The sequence below is a fragment of the Notamacropus eugenii genome, chromosome 5, assembly GCF_028372415.1.
Source record: "Notamacropus eugenii isolate mMacEug1 chromosome 5, mMacEug1.pri_v2, whole genome shotgun sequence".
NCBI classification, from domain to species: Eukaryota; Metazoa; Chordata; class Mammalia; order Diprotodontia; family Macropodidae; genus Notamacropus; species Notamacropus eugenii.
Window position 1 is genome coordinate 77193026 of NC_092876.1, and position 16771 is coordinate 77209796.

A 16771-nucleotide genomic window follows, 5' to 3' on the forward strand; every position below is an offset into this window, starting at 1 on the left:
TGCTGAGTGACCTTGGGCAAGTCTTTCCCACGTCTGTGCCACGGTCTTCTGCAAAAGGAGGCGGCTTTCTCCCCTCCCCCCCCCCAAAGGACCCCTTAGAGATGATCCCTACAGCTCTATCAGTCTGTGGATCAGTCTGGACCCAACTCCCCGCTAAGGCGCCCCCAGCCCCAGCGGCCCCTCCTCCACAGTCGCCACCCAGCCGGGGCAGGCAGCTCCGGGGCAGGGCCGGCTGACCAGTCCAGGGCCGCTTCTCTCCGCCCCCTGGGCCCAAGGCCAAAGCTGAGCCAAGTGGGCGCGCCGCGGGGGGAGGGAGCACGGAGGGATCCGGTGTCTTGGGCTGCAAGCTGGTGTTGCAGCTGGCGGCGAGGCGAGGCACTGGCCGGGATATTAATAACCCGGGGCTGCAGCTTTCCATGAGACCCTCCCAGCCATGGCCAGCGCGGAGGAGCCCCGGGAGGGCGGCCCCTGCGGGGAAGGAGCCGCAGCCGCTGGGCTGGAGAGGTAGGACTGCCCGGTGGGGAGGGCTGGGGCTCGGGAAGCGGCCTTCCTCCACCTGCTGGTTTCCTCCAAACTTCCCGTTCCTTCGCCCCTTCTCCACATTCCCCCCTCCCACGCCACCCCGAGGGCCTCCCCCGATCCGTTAGGTGTCAGGCCCCGCCCAGAACGTGGGGATGTGCAGAGCCGGGCTGCGGGGCTCCCCAGCGCCTGGCCCCGGGGTGGGGACCGGGAAATCCCGAAAACTCAACTAAGGGCAGCGGCGCCCAGCCCAGCCCAGCCCGGGCGTCTGGGTGCGGGTGCGTATTCGCAGAACTGATTGGTGTTATTCTGGGGGACCTTCCCCCCAAAAGGGAGTCAGTCCTTTCTGATGGGCATGAATCATCAAACACAGTGAAGGCAGGAATGCCAAATACCCGGTCTCCTATTGTGTTCTAGGGTCTTTCCTTTCCCGCCCCCCACCCCCACCCCCATCTTGCCTAAGACAAAGTAGGGAGGCCAGAGCCCCGAGTTACCGAGGGTTTTCGCTCTGTTCTCCTGCACCTGGCCTCTTGGTTCCTGGCCAGCGTTAAAGCAGTGTGTGTCGGGGGGTGGGGGGATGGCACAGCTTGTTGCTTCTTCACTCAGCTTGTTGCTTTTGGGGCCCAACGATGTTTGGGAAAACACAGAGGAGAGAGCCTAGGCTCTACCTGTGGAAAGCGAGCTTCAGAGGGCGGGTTTTAACTGCTCCCTTCTCCGCCCTCTTGTCAGCTAACCAGAGCCCCAGGAGGGCATGGCCCTGAGGTGAGGCTTGAGTGATTGAGTGGCCTCAGTCTCCCAGGGGCTGAAAGATGAAATTGTCCACACACACACACACACACACACACACACACACACACACACACACACACACACACACTCCGAAGGTACAAAATCCCTTAAGGATTAGGCAGGGAAGAGGGAGGCTCCCTGAGACCCAAATGAATCCCGAGGTCATAGGCCTTATAGTCCCAGCTAAATTCTTCCCCATCTACCAGAAGCCTCCCATAATCCTGCCCCTCCTCCAATGCTGGACTTGCTTCTTTAGGGAGAGGAGCTGCTGTGTAAAAAGCTTTTCTGGACCCTCAGTTTATACAAGAAGCCAAGTCCCTAAAGGATTCATCCATCTTTCAGATACCCCTGCCAAATGACAGGACACTGAATTAAAGAGTTGGAAGCTAACAGAGTCATCTCTCAATTATCTACACTAATGACAAGGGGTAGGATCCTTGGGCACATGGATATTCCAAACCGCAGATAATCCACAAGCCTTTCATGAGCTAAATGGAATGAATCAGTAAGATGTGGTAGACAGCAAATTCATGAGCCAGGAAGCCCAGCCTCTGACACATTTTGTCTGTGTGATCCTGGGATCCTGTGATCCCTTAACTTCTCAGTGCTCTAGCCTAGACAACTGGCTAAGGCTCTAAAATGCAGCGAAGGTGCTGTTCCTTCTACCAGTGACATCAGAGGCCTCTGCCTTACCTTTCCAATTTTTTGTTGTTGAGTCATTTCAATCATGTCCAACTCTCATGACCCCATCTGATGTTTTCTTAGCAAAGATATGGAAGTGGTTTGTCATTTCCTTCTCCAGCTCCTTTTACAGATAAGGAAACTGAGGTAAACAGAGTAATGTGACTTTCCTAGGGTCACACAGCTAGTAAGTGTCTGAGGCTAGATTGGAACTCAGGAAGAAGAGTCTTCCTGACTCCAGGTCCAGCAGTCTATCCACTGTGCCAGCATTTCCCCCTTCAATTCAGCATTTATCAAGGGCCCACTCTGCAAAGTAGTTTATCTTGAGGTGGGAAATGAAACATTGAAATCAGTTTTAATGATCTCATAGCTGAGCAGGGAAGCTGGGGGGTGGGAGGACTGAGTGAGGAGAACCAGCTTGACATAAAGATGTAACTCAGTCAGCCCACAACATGGATCATTGAAATTCATATCGTTGGAAGGCACAAATGTTTGAAAGAGGAATGAGTTTTTTTCTTCTAAGATCTGCTCCTTCCTCAACTGCTTCAAGAGTAAACAAGGCAATTCCAAAATATATTCTGTGTCCAGACAACTTTTTCTAAAGTTGCAGTGGCCCATTCAGTAACTGGGGCAAGGATAAGAGGGAACCAGCAGACCTGGGTTCCAGTTCAGACTCTATTTACCAGTTGTATGACTAATCAAATCCTTTCTCTTTCCTCGACTTCTTCATCTACAAAATGAAGGGTTGGTTCCTCCCAATTCTAAGGTTCTAGAAAGCTGCTGGATTCTCCTGCACAGATATAGCTGAACAACCTGTTGGGGTCTCCCCTTCAAGGCTTCCTCAGGGGCTGACAAAGGGCAGAGAAAGGGGTGCATGGGAGTCACACAGAAGGATTTAGGCCACAATGGTAAGAAATAAGAAGGGCCTCTACCAGGAATTTGGAGTGTAAATGGTGAGGACTTACATCCTAGTCACAAATCTTGAATTTCTCTTTCCAAGACAGAGGTGTTATGGCACAGTGGGCAGAGCAGTGACTTTGGAGGTATAAGATCTGAACCTAAATCCCAGTTATTCCACTTACTGTGTAACCTCAAGCAAATCATTCTCCCTCTCTGAGCCTCAGTTTCCTAATTTGGAAAACTAGAGCATGGATTAAGTTCCATTGAGTTCATAACATTCTATGAAATACTTTGCTTGTGGGCATGACCATTTAGATTCATTTTTTTAGATTAATTAGATTCATGACCATTTAGTTCATTTAGATCTTAAAAGAGTCTTTAGAAAGAAAATATATCCTGTATCTTCTTGTCATCTCTTTGTGGCCAGTGTACCCAGATCACACTGGCTGTCAGTTTCCCTGGTGATTGCTGTACTTTCAGGAAATCACTTTAAGAAGTGAAGGGGAAGGGGGAGGGGGGGGGAGAGACAGAGAGAGAGAGAGAGACAGAGAGAGAGAGAGAGAGAGAGAGAGAGAGAGGGAAGGAGGAAGGGAAGGAGGGAGGGAGAGAGGGAAAGAGGGAGAGAGACAGAGAGAGTATGTATGTATGTATACGTAAAAGCCGCTAGAGGACTACTAGCAGTCAGAGTGAATTGACCAAAATCTCAGAAACCACTCTCATATACAAAGTCCCATCCTCACTATGGCTTTCCACAGACCTCAGAATTTTCTTTTTCAGGGATTCAGGGGCAGAGGACAGTGCTTTACTCCAAGAGAAGAAATCTGAATTCCTGCAAGGGGAAGAGGTCCTGAACCCAGAGATGACTCTGTCCCTACAGGGGGACATCAACCTAGAGGACATTCTCTACCTTGGAGGCACAGATGATACTGATGATGTACTCTATGTAGAAGAGACCTTGAGCTCAGAAGACGAAGCTGACCCAGAGGAGCCGCTATATGTAAGAGAGACAGTCACCCCAGAGGAGACACTGTATGTGAGGGAAGCAGTTGACCCAGAAGAGACACTAAACCAAGAGAAGACAGTCACCCCGGAGGAGACACTGCATGTGAAAGACATATTCAACCCAGAGGAGACACTAAACCAAGAGGAGACAGTCACCTCAGAGGAGACACTGCATATGACAGAGAGAACTGACGCAGAGGAGACACCAAATCCAGAGGAGACAAATGTATCAGAGGAGAAAGCCAGCTCTGAGGAGAACCCTGCCTCTAAGGAGACCCTCAGGGTTGAGGACAGCCTGAGTCCAGAGGACTTGGAGCTGTTGGAATGCCGTTTCCAGCAATGCATTGAAGCTGTGGCACAGTTGGAGGAGGAGCGGGACCGCCTTATCCACGAGTTAGTGCTGCTTCGAGAGCCGGTTCTACAGGAGGTACAGAAGGTCCACCAGGACATCCTGGTTGCCTACAAGCTACATGCCCAAGGGGAGCTGGAGTGTGATGGGCTAAGGGAAGAGATCCGGGTGGTGAAGCAAAAGCTGTTCAAAGTGACAAAAGAATGTGTAGCCTACCAGTACCAGCTAGAGTGCCGGCAGCAGGAAGTTGCCCAGTTTGCTGCCTGCCAGGAAGAGCTCACCACTCGTGTTGCCCAGCTATCTGAGGAGCTGGCCCAACTCAAAGACACGTGTGAGAAACAGAAAGGGCATTTTCGGCAGCAGCTGGAAGCCCCTCGGGGTCAAGGGGATAGCCATTTTCTACAGGAAAGTCGGAGGCTCTCTGCTGAGTTTGAGAGTTTCATGGCGGAAAGCCGCCAGGGCCTAGAAGAAGAGTATGAACCCCAACTGATGAGACTCCTCGAAAGGAAGGATACTGGGGCAAAGGCATTACAGAAAACACAGGCAGAAATTCAAGTGATGAAGGAGGCCTTGAGACCACTACAAGCAGAGGCCAGACAACTCAGTTTGCAAAACAGGAACCTGGAAGACCAGATCTTGCTTATGAGACAGAAGCGGGATGAGGAGGTGCAACAGTACAGGGTAGGTCTGCCAAGAATGAAGGAAACAAGGGTTGTTTAACTTGCAGAACTTAAATTTGAAGGGGATTTACATACTTTTAAGATCATGGAGGAGGGAGCATCTGTTTTCCACATATGTGGAAAAGAGCTAGGGTTATTAAAACAACAGGAGGGAATGAAGTTAGATATCAGAGAAAAAAATATATTCCTGTTGGGATTATTAAATGCTGTATTGTATCACTAGCAGAAGTTTCAGAATTTCCTGACCTGGAAATCCTGATGTGGTTAGAAAACTAACAAAAATGGTACAGATGAAATTGGGTCTTGAGAGGCAGCAGGAAATGGGATGAGATAGGATACTAGGGGACTAGTGGAATCCAAGTAATAAGATTAGATAACACTTAGAAGGCCATAAAGGATATTAAAAAAAAGAGTCCCTGCCCTCAATAAACTTATATTTTAGTGGGGGGAAACAACATGTATAAAAATTGGTACATACAAGATACACAATATGTACAACAGAGAAAAGATAAAGAAGGCTCAGTTAGAAGCTTTAGGGACCAAGAAGGGCCTTCTGCAGAAGGTGGCAATTGAGTTGGGTTTCAAAGGAAGCCTGGAATTCTAAGGAGAGGAGGAAGGGCATTACAGGCATGGAAAATTGCCAGTGAAAAGACATGGAGATAAGAAATGAAGTAAGTACCCTTTGCAAAGGTCAGCAAGAATGCCCATATGGTTGGATGATAGAATGCATAGAGAGAAATAAAGGATAAGAAGACTGGAAAGCTAAGAAGGGGACAAATATATTTGATCCGAGAAGAAATAGGGAGCCACTAGGCTATATAAAGTTGGGGAGTGGGTGAGAGTAGTGTGGATATGATGTGGTCAGAGTCCCAGACTGACTGATCATCAGAACTACACTTTAGGAAAATCACTTTGGCAGTTGAATGGAGTATGAATCGGAGCGGGGAAAGACATGAGGCAAGAAGACCAGTTAGAAGGTTATTGTAATAGTCTGGGGAGATGATGAAGGCTTGAACTAGGGTGGTGACTATGAGAATGGAGTGAAGTGAATGTACAGGAAATGTTGTAAAGGTAGAAACAACTGGATTTTGTCATTGATTAGATATATGGCATGAAAGTGAAGAGTTGAGGAGGACACCAAGGTTGTGAACCTGGATAACTAGAAGAATGGTGGTATCCTCATCAGTAACAGGGAAGTTCAGAAAAGGAAGGGATTTTTATTTTGTTATTTTTTTGGGTGGGGGAGAAGAGTGAGTTCTGCTTTAAAGATGTTGTATTTGAGGTATCTATAGAATATCCAGGTCAAAATGCCCAATAAACGGTTGGTGATATAGGACTGAAACTTGGGAGAGAGACTGGAGTTGGATATATAGATGCTCAGATGGGAGTTGGTGAGATCACCAAGTGAGATAGTACAGAGTAGGCATTCTTAGTGCTTTTTTGGTACCATGGATGCTTTTGTTGATCTAGCGAACCCTATGGTTCTCATCCCGGAGTGTTTTTAAGTAACTGAAAGATATATTAGATTTCACTTAGATATTAATGAAAATAAGGATGTAATTTTTTACCATCCAAGTTCACATACCCTCTGAAATCTATCCAGGGACATCTTGGGGATCTCTGTGAACCCCAGGTTAAGAACCCCTACTTAAAGAGAAAAAGGACAGAGCTTTGGGGAATACCCACAGTTAGTGGGTATGACGTGGATGAAGGCCCAGTGAAAGAGACTGAAAAGAAATGGTTGAGAGGTAGAAGGAGAAATAAGAGAGAGCAGCGTCAGAAAATCCTAGGTAACAGTACCCAGGAGGAGAAAATCATCAACAGTGTTAAATGTTGTAGAAAGATCAAGAAGAATGACTACAAAAAGTTCATTAGATTTGGCAATTAAGACATCAGTGGCTATGAAGAAGCAGTTTCAGTTGAATGAGATCATTCAGGTGGCAGATTATTTAAAAAACAGGGCAATGGGAGGAAGTTGAAGCCCAGAATGTAAATAGCATTTTCAAGGCATTGGCTGAGAAAGGAAGGAGGGATAAAGGGAGATAGTTAGCAGAGATGGTGGATCAAGTGAGTCTTGTTTTTAAGAAGGGGGAGACATGGGTATGTTTGTGAACAGCAGGGAAGGAATCAGTAGATATGAAAGACTGACAATTGAGAGACAGTGGATATAATAGTGAAAGCAACTGCCTGAAGATGACTGAGAGGAGACAGGACAAGAATGCATGTAGAGTCTGCCTTGGAAAGGTAAGGGCCACCTCAACATCAAACACTGGAATTAAGGAGGAGATATTGAACAATAAAATAACATCAGAAAGAATATGAAAGGAGAAAAGGAGAACTTGGCAAACGGCTTCCATTTTTTTTCAGCGAAGTATGAGGCAGGATTCTTGTATGGGTTGTTGGGGATATAGGAGGTCATGGGAGGATTAAGAAGTGAAGAGATTTAGTGAATAGAACAGAGAATGAATTAGGGAAAAATTGAAGGACTGCCTTGTTGCAGTGGACCCAGCTGAGATTGGATAATATAAAAATCATATACATAAATAAATTAGATAATATGAATATAATGGACCCAAATCAGCTTCTTTTTCTCCTGAACTTCTTCCAGCTACCAGCAAGATAAGATTAGGCATAAAAGAGGCAGAAGGTGGGAATAATCCAGGGTTGGCAAGGTGTGATTAATAATAGGATAAAGGGGCTAGAGTTGAGAGTAGCTGGTAATAAAAAGATAATGAAAAGTATTTCACAAATATTTGCCTTTTATTCTCACCACCCTGGAAGATTGGTGCTATTATTATTCTTGTTCTACAGATGAGAAAACCAAGGCAGATGGAAGTTAAGTGATTTTCCCAGTCACATAGCTAGGGTTTGAAGCTGAATCTGAACTGAGATCTCGTAGACTCCAGGTCCACTGCTCTATCCATTACTGCCACTAGCTGCCTCAAGGAAGGTATAAAGTGGAATTGGTTCACTGACTGGTTGAGACTGGGAAAGGAGGAAAGTGTAGCCAGTTTCGAGGTGATAATTGCCTGGGAAAGTATTGAGGGGTAGGGTCACAATGAAGACCAAAACCAGGGTTAGGGATCACATTGCAGAGGGAATCTGGGATGGTAAAAATGATAAAATTTCATAACGAAAGTTCATAAACATGAAAGTGAACATTTATGAGCAACAGCAGGTTCAAGGGTATGACCATTCCCATGTGTAACTGAAAGTGGAGTGGAAGAATAGGTAGGTCATAAATAAAATGAGTAGAATAGGGACATGGGAAATTAGGGTATTTGAGAAAACATCAGTATATATAAGGAAGTTCCCTGGACACACATACACATATATATGTATGTACATATATACTCACACATATACGTGTATGTATGTGTATATATATAATATACATATATATGTGTGATACATACATACACACACATATGTAAGGAGTTGGTCTAGAGGGGCAAGACAGAGAGGCACTAAACTTAACGCGTAAAGAGGGAAAATGGCCTGGAATTTGGTAATCACTAATGGGCTCTAGATTGGCTAATATATTTGGAAAGTGTGAGCCTCAAAAGAGAACTGATTAGTGAAGGTGGTAAGTAGACAGTCTGAAAGTGGTATTGGGAAACAGAGTATTCCAGTTCCCTTACCATGAGCAGTGAGTTGTGGAGTATTAAAAAGGTAGCCAGTGACTGGAAAGGGTGGTCAGGTCTCAATGAATGCCAGAAGATGGAGGATGGAAGGAGAGAGGGGAAAGTTTAAAATTTAATTATGGAGCAGGGGCTGTGCTCCACAGGGCACAGTGGAAGGGCAAGCAGATCTGATGTGGGTTACCGAGGTGGATGGGAACAAGGGAGCAGATAACTGGAGTTGGGAGTTCAGTGTCATCAGAGAATGAGAAGAATATAAGGGGGTAGGAGTATGTTAACCAATGAAGAATTACATCAGGTGTTGTATTGGTGGGAGAGGATCATTAGGGTAATTAATTCCAGGACTGAGGACTTCTAGCCATCTAGCCATCTCAGGTCTCATTTCCTAGTGACCATTGGTAAAGTTCAAGCCATGCAGTTCCTGGAAGGCTGTTCAGAGCCAGCACCTTTTCCTCCCCCTGCTGGAGGGAGAGAGAACTACATTACAGAAAATGCTAAAATGCTATAAAGGGATCAAGCACAAGGTTTACAGCCTTGCAGTGAACTATATTGCTGACAATACTATATCCATGCTTTCTAGGTGATTTCTGCTAAATATATCTTACTGGCATCTGGTATTTCAAGGCTAGTCCTCCTTACATTTGTAAACTCCACCTGCCTCTTCTATCAATTCCCCTATTTTATATGGATGCTATCACTCACTATCTTCCCAGTCATGAAACCTTGGTCATCCTAGATTCCTCCTCTTTTACCATTCATCCCTTTTCCAGTCAGTTGACAACTCTTTGTTTCTACCTTTACATTTTCTCCTGTCTCAATCTTCTCCACTCTCATAACCACCCTTATTATAAAAAAATTTCAATTTTGAATTCTTCTCCTTCCTGCCCCTCTCCCACTCATTGAGAGGCAAGAAATACTATCCTCCTTATACACATGAGGTCATACATATTCCCACATTAGCCATGTTGCAAAAGGGGGAAAAAGGCAAGAAAAATAAAGCAGAATAAAAATATGCTTTAGTTTGCACTCAGAGTTCATCAGTTCTCTGTCTGGAGGTAGATAGCAGTTTTCATCATCAATGAGTCCTTAGGAATTGTCATGGACCAGCATATTGATCAGAGTGGCTAAATCATTCACAGCCAATTATCGTTACAATTATTGCTGTTTCTGTGTAGCCTGTTCTCCTGGTTCTGCTCACTTCATTTTGCATCAAGTCTTTTCTTACAGTCCAACAGGATCCCATCGCAATCATATACCACGACTTCTTCAGTCATTCCCCTCAGGTTCCAACCCTACTTATTACCCTTCACTTGGCATACTGCAGTAGCTCCCAAATTGGTTTGGTCTGAAATTGTGAAAGCATTTATGGCATAGTTGCCAAAATAATCTTCCTACAAGTATGACTACAGCATCATTTTGCCCCCAAAACCTTCTGACTTCCTGTTATTAATGACAGGATAAAATCTAAACACCACATTCAAGGTCCTCCACCATTTAGTCCCAGCCTTATCTCATTACCCTTTATGTACTCTATGCTCCAGGCAGTGTGCTACTTGGCTGGTCCCCCATCTCATCTTAACTTTTCCTGCCTCTGCCCATTTACATATGATTTCCATCTCACCCTCCACCCCCAATCTTGAAATGACTTCCTCAGTTCCAACTATCAAAATTTCAAGGTCCCGCTTATGTGTGCCTTGACTCACTCTTCACCAATAAGCTTTTACTTTTATTTCATCGATATTTGGTGCCCTACATTAGACCCTGGGGATTACAAAGAAGGTGTGCTACCTCTTTCATGACCTCTTCTTTGGTCTTCCGTTACAATTCTCTCTGTGAGTCACTGACCATCGTTTGACTTTCCTAGGCATTTAATCATGTCTTAATTTGCACAATATTAAGTTATTTGTGAATTCTTCAGCTCCTTCCTGTAAGTCTTTGAAGGTTGTATTTTATCGTTTTCTCCAAGGTCTTGCACGAGTAAGCACTTAGTACTTGTTGAACTGAATCATTTCATTAGTAAGCATTTACCAATTAGTCTAGTCTATGTTTATGGCCCAGTGCTATACCCTGAGGATATTAAAAAAAGTGCAAAAACAGCCTCTAAAGGGTTGAGTTTGGTGAGACAGAATACCTGCCAGGTGCCATGTGAGTAGTTCATAAAAAGAATTTCAGAGTCTGAAATAACATGGTAGGCCTAGGCAGCTGGGAAGTCTTTGTAGAAGAAACAGTGCTTTAGTCATTGCAAGACATGAATCAGACAAGGGTTGGGGCAGTAGTAAATATAAGCAACAGAATGAAAACACATGGCATGTTCCAGAATGAATCAGTCTTGATGGCTCAGAATAATTTGTGTAGAAGAGCACGGGGAAATACAGGTCAGAGAGACAGGTAGGGGCTTAAACAGTGGAGAACCTTCAATGACAGACTAGTTTGGACTTTATCTTTTGGGCAACATTAAGCCACAGAAGGCTTTTAAAACAAACATTGCTTCGATGATAAATCTGGCAGCAGTGTCCAGGATAAATGGGAAGTGGCCCTCAGACTACTGGCTGAACTCTTCCTCACAATAAAACTTGTACTCTTGAGGGCTAGCTCTTTGGTCGGTGGTACAAGTTTCCTTCACCTGCATAACTGCTTGTGAAAGACATTCAAGTAGGAAGACTAAGACACAGGAAGAATCAGTACTCCACAGGCTATTTGGACCAAATGCTCCCTGATGGTTGGGGCACTGTGCATGGATAATGCCAAGTATAACCAGATATTGAGTTATAGCTTCTGGGATCGAGGCAAAATTCCTTTTACTCCACAAATATATTTTTAAAAAATAGCCTACTGTGTGCTCTGCTGGAAAAGACAGAAAAATAAGACTTGGTTACTGCCCTTAAAGGACTTATTTTATAGGAGTAATGAGATTTTGCTCTTCGTCTATATGGTAGGTACTTAATAAAATAAGTAGATTAACAACACAAATATTAATGAAATATGAAATATACTAAATATACAAGCAGGGTGTGAAGTGTTGACATTAGCAGCTATCTCTTCTAGCTCATGAGATAAGGGACTATTTCATGGAAAGAAGGGAACATTTTTGCTGGGCAGGATATCAGTAGGCAGAGAGATACATACTTTAGGTGTAGGACACAGCATGGGCAAATGCTCAGAGGTAGAAAAGCATGGAGTGGGGAGAGAAGTAAAATGCTTTACCACTATGGACTCATTGCTGTATCACAGGTGTAACAATAGGGATGACTCAGAAAGCAAATATTTTTGGCCCTTCTAAGAGTGAGATGTACCAAAGCTAGATTCCTGTTCTATTATTCAGAGTATGTAAGAACAGGAAAAAGCCCAAGATAAATCTAGTCCAACCCCTTCACTTTTCAGAGGAAACTAAAGCCCAAAAAATGGAAGTGACTAGGCTTCAGGGTCTAAGGAATGTGAAATCGCTGCCCTTTCAAAATACACCTTCTAATCCCCACTCTCTAGCCTGTCTGTGATCTGAACCAACGTCTAGACTGGTGAATGGCTGATAAACACCTTACTTAATCACTTGGCAATTTATCCAGGCTAAGTTGACTTATTCAATTGCTGCAGAGATCTGGTCAAGGTCTTAAATGTTATTTTACAGTAGCCTCTTATTACCATCAATTTAATTTAATTCTTGGACAAATTCCCATAAATCTTTGGCTCAGTAGAATATGGAAATTGCAAATAACAATCAGTTTGAGATGCCTGTAAAGGTCATCATCACTACCATAACCAAGTATTTATTAAGCTCTGATGGTTGATAATCCTATAGTAAATAGTAGACAGAGAGACACTATCTCTGTCCTTTATGGGCCTAAATTTTAATATAGAAATGAAGCCAACCCATAAGATCACCCAGATATCAGAATATACAAACAAAAATCATAGAACCTTAGAATTGGAAAGGATCAAAAGGGTTGACTACCATACTCATATGGCTTATCACCAAGCAACAAAAACTCTCTTGCTGAGTAATTTTTAACCAACTGCCACTTGAGACTTGGGTAGTCTTGGCCTTCTCACTAGCTAGCCATGTAACCTCAGGCAAGCACTCTCCCTGTTATGGGTCTGCTTCTTCATTTACAAAATGAAGGAGTTGGACCAGATGATTTCTTAAGAATCCTTTTGTCCCTAACGTTAAAAAAAAATTCCCCCAATTACATGTAAAAACAATTGTTAATGTTTTTTTTTTTCAATTTTGAGTTCCAAATTCTCTCCCTCCCCTCCTCCCTCACTGAGATGGTAAACAATCTGATATGGGTTATACACATGCAATCATGTAAAACATTTCCTTATCAGTCATTTTGTTAAAGAAAACTTGAACCAAAATAAAACAAAGAGGAAAAAAAGTGAAAGATAGTATGTTTTGGTCTGCACTGAGATGCCATCAGCCCTTTGTCTGTATGTGGATAGCATATTTCTTCCTAAGTCCTTTGGAGTTGTCCTGGATCATTGCATTACTGAGAATAGCTACATCATTCACTGTTGATCACTGTACAATACTGTTGTTACTATGTATGATGATCTGGTTTTTCTCATTTCATCTAAGTCTTTCCAGGATTTTCTGAAATCATCCTTTCTTAGGAGCTGTCATTTCTTATAACACAACAGTGCTATATATCATATAGCATATGCATATATCATATAGCATAATTTGTTTAGCCATTCCCTAATTGATGAGTATCCCCTCAGTTTCCAATTCTTTCCCACCACTGAAAGAGATGCTATAAATATTTTTGTACGAAACCTTTTTCCTTTTTAAAAATCACTCTAGGAATACAGACCTATTAGTGGTATTGCTGAATCAAGGGGTGTGGCCCTAACATTTCAAATCGCTACCTTCTTCCCAATTTACCAGAATCCTAACTGTACAATTAAAGATTATATTAGATCTAATGATCTTATCATCCCTGCTTTGGAATTAAAAAAAAAAAAGCCTTCCCAAGATCTGGTCTATCAAATCTCTGGACACTAGCTGAAGAATTTATCACGGACCCTCTAAGACTTAACTGCTACCTCTCTTGCAGATGGAGGTCTGTGAACGCATCATAGTGAAGCCAAGTGAAGACTGAAATTCATCCCTAGTCATGCTCCATAAATAAGGAGATTAGGAAATTGTGAACAAGCTCTCTCAGACTCTTTGCTGCCCTCTCTCCCAGGCTCATTAGAAATTCTCTTGGCTCTTGCCTACAGGAACAGATGGAAGAAATGGAAGACAGACAGAGGCAACTGAAAAGCAGGGTACAACTCCAGCAGCAGAAGAACAAAGAGATGGAGGAGTTAAGGATCAGCCTCACTGAAGAGCTCTCTATTTATAAGTCAGTTTTTACTGCTGTCCAAAATTTGTGCATACATGCTGGCTGAGGAGGTAGAAGAGGGAGGTAGCTCAAGGGGAGGTTTATAAAGGATTGCTTTTTTGGGGGGAATGATTTTTAAAATTCCAGTCATCTGCCCTTAGATGAAAAATGGCTTTGTGTTTTTAAAGGGCTATGCTACCCAAGAAGCCAGAGCAGCTCGAGACCCCCACTTCTCCAGGAAGTGGAATGGAGACACAGTCTCAAGGTGATCTCTCTGGTGGGAGAACAGTGCTTGCATCCTCTGAGTGCTAACCAACTTACCATACTAGTCAGTGTTGGTTTGGATCTGTACCTCCAAGACATAGGCTTTCTAGATGCACAGCTCAAGCCATTCACAACTATGAGAAATGAGGTCACAGTCCAGGATGCCCCTCTTCCTAAAATGACTCAGGTTATTTCTATTTGGTACAAGACTTCTCACAATTACTTTAGCTGAACAATCAAAGGCTTAAGAAGGAAAAAGTCTCCAAGTTTTGTTACTCTAAATAGTTTTCATTAGGTATACTGCTCCACGGGAAAATAGCTAATAGACTAATTTTTTTTCCATATTCACTAACTATGCAACTTACAGTGGCAGTGAGACAGTTTTGCTATCTAAGGTGGCCAAGGAAAGGGTCACATGAATTAGTGTGACTGTGACAGTCATAAAAATATCACACCAGGTCAATATCATTCAAAGGCCAAAGAACATAGTATTTAATATCTGAGCCAATACAGGCAGTGGCACTACCCATTCCTTTCCCAATTTGGTAGTAAAGTTTAAAAGACTGGGTTATATATGAGGATCCCAGGTTTTGGTTAAAGTGGGAAGACTGCTCATATGTCACAGCTTAGGACTCAGTAAACAAGATACCCTGCTAAGAGAAGTATTCTGTAGCTGTCAGAAATGGAGTACCTTGCCTGTCAAGCTATACAGAACCACTGGTCAGTGTTCCACTTCGATATACAGCTCTAAAGTCCATGACTATTATTTTACAGTGACCTAACCATAATTTTAAAATCTGGTTAATAAACCAGACATCACTTTCTTTTTAAGAGAAAAAAAATCTTGTCTGGGGCTCCTTACCACCTGGTCCTAAAAGTTGCTTTATTATTTCAACCATTATTCTTAACAATTGTTCAGGGAGGTTGGATGGATTACAGATTTCATTTCAGATGGAGAAACTTGAGGCACATAAGTCCCTTAACCAGTTCTGTGATCAGAACAAGTGTCAATATGATCCAATTCACTTTCCAGTTAAGCTGTCACAGTTTCAAAACTAACTTGTTTGTATACAAGTATATATGTTTGTTTTTGGAACAAACCACCTGGGCATCTCCCATCACTAAAGAAAGTGATCTAGTGAACTAGTTTATACTAGAGGTCATTAATGACATTTTATTATAGCAACTCTCTGCATTTCAGGAACACAAATAAGAAGCTATATTAATCTTAAAGGAATTAAATGCTAATGGTGCAACTTCAGATACTCTGGCAGCTGGACGGGGGAGATTCATTTTGTTCAAGAAATCTTTTGTTGGACACCAAAGGCCAACTTACAAGTAACGAAGCACGGATTTTTATGGAAACAAAACACAGCACCCCCTAACCCTAACACACATAGCACTAACATCTTCACAGATTTTTGGGGTAGCTGGGTAGGACGGGTCCAGGCCAATGTCATCAGTGTAGGAATTCCAAGGATTAAAAACCTCCTCTACTAATATAGGTTGGCAACTTAAGAGAGGTGCTTCAGGAGTATTTTACTACATTATATTTCAGCCTGTACAACATATAATCTAAACCTGCCTTTCTCTCAACTTTACAGGAGCTGTTTAGAAATCTATGGCCGACTCTGTAACCCAGAAACAAAAGACAAAACCTCTTAGTGAAGGAGCACTAAAGCCTCATTGGACATTTTTTCTTTGCAACATAAAAAGAGAATGTGAGGGACCTGGTAAAATGCTCCATCTAGTGAAAGGCATAAGCATTGGCCTATCAGTTTTAAAAGAGATTTGCTGTCCTCCCTGACAGAAGCAGAATACCAGGCAACCCTCAGCTTGTAGGGCATTGAGCTTATTGCACTGAAGAATGGAAGCACCGGCTGCCCCCTAGCAGACTCATGTGCACGCTATGAAAAGGACACACCAACAGTGACCAATGTATGCCTTGCAATATTCTGAATCAGAAATTGTTGCCTTACTTTGATTCAAAGCTCTAAGCCTTTTTAAGGCAGAGCAAAAGTCAACAAGGCAGCCCATTTTAATTAAGTGGAGTTTTAAAGTTTGATCTATCTGTGCCACAAGTGTCTGACTTTAAATAGAAGTTTTTCTTAAAGCTAACCATTTATAAGGGTGCTGTGGACTCCAGTAGCTGTTTCCTTTTTCATATCAATAGTTTCCACCACACAGCACACGTGTCATCCTGAAAACAAGGGACCAATCAAAGTTTTCAGACCAAAATGGTTTAAAGCCCTTTAAACTTTCCAGTTTTACCCTCATGAAGACTGCTGTGGTTCAAGGCGATGCACTTGGCTACTAAAAAGGTGGCCAAGTACCTGGAATACTTACTATCAGCTATTATTAGGTCTTGAAGTGTAAAACCTTCACAGCCTATTATTACTAACCTGTTAAGTTCCACTGGGGAAAAAATACCAATACATTATAGGAAGGGCCAACCTCTCCTTTTTCAAATTTAAAATTTCTCATGGAACTCTCTCTACAGCAGTCTCTCACATTCTTGAAGATCCATGTATTTATTTAGAGAAGGATGAGCAATAAACTTCAAAAGAAAAAGATGGCAACATTCTATCAGAATAACTCAGGTCCTGCTGAAACTTCGTCTGATGT

At 43.0% G+C, this 16771-nt stretch overlaps 1 protein-coding gene across 1 annotated transcript; it reads left to right on the forward strand.

Annotated features, from left to right (window-relative positions):
* Nucleotides 1-289: 289 nt before the first annotated feature.
* Nucleotides 290-16758, forward strand: SYNC (syncoilin, intermediate filament protein). Its single transcript, XM_072609801.1, has 5 exons — nt 290-504; nt 3667-4921; nt 13779-13903; nt 14071-14147; nt 15751-16758. Exons 1-5 carry the CDS (start codon nt 434-436, stop codon nt 15759-15761), a joined length of 1539 nt encoding a protein of 512 aa, XP_072465902.1. The 5' UTR covers nt 290-433; the 3' UTR covers nt 15762-16758.
* Nucleotides 16759-16771: the final 13 nt, after the last annotated feature.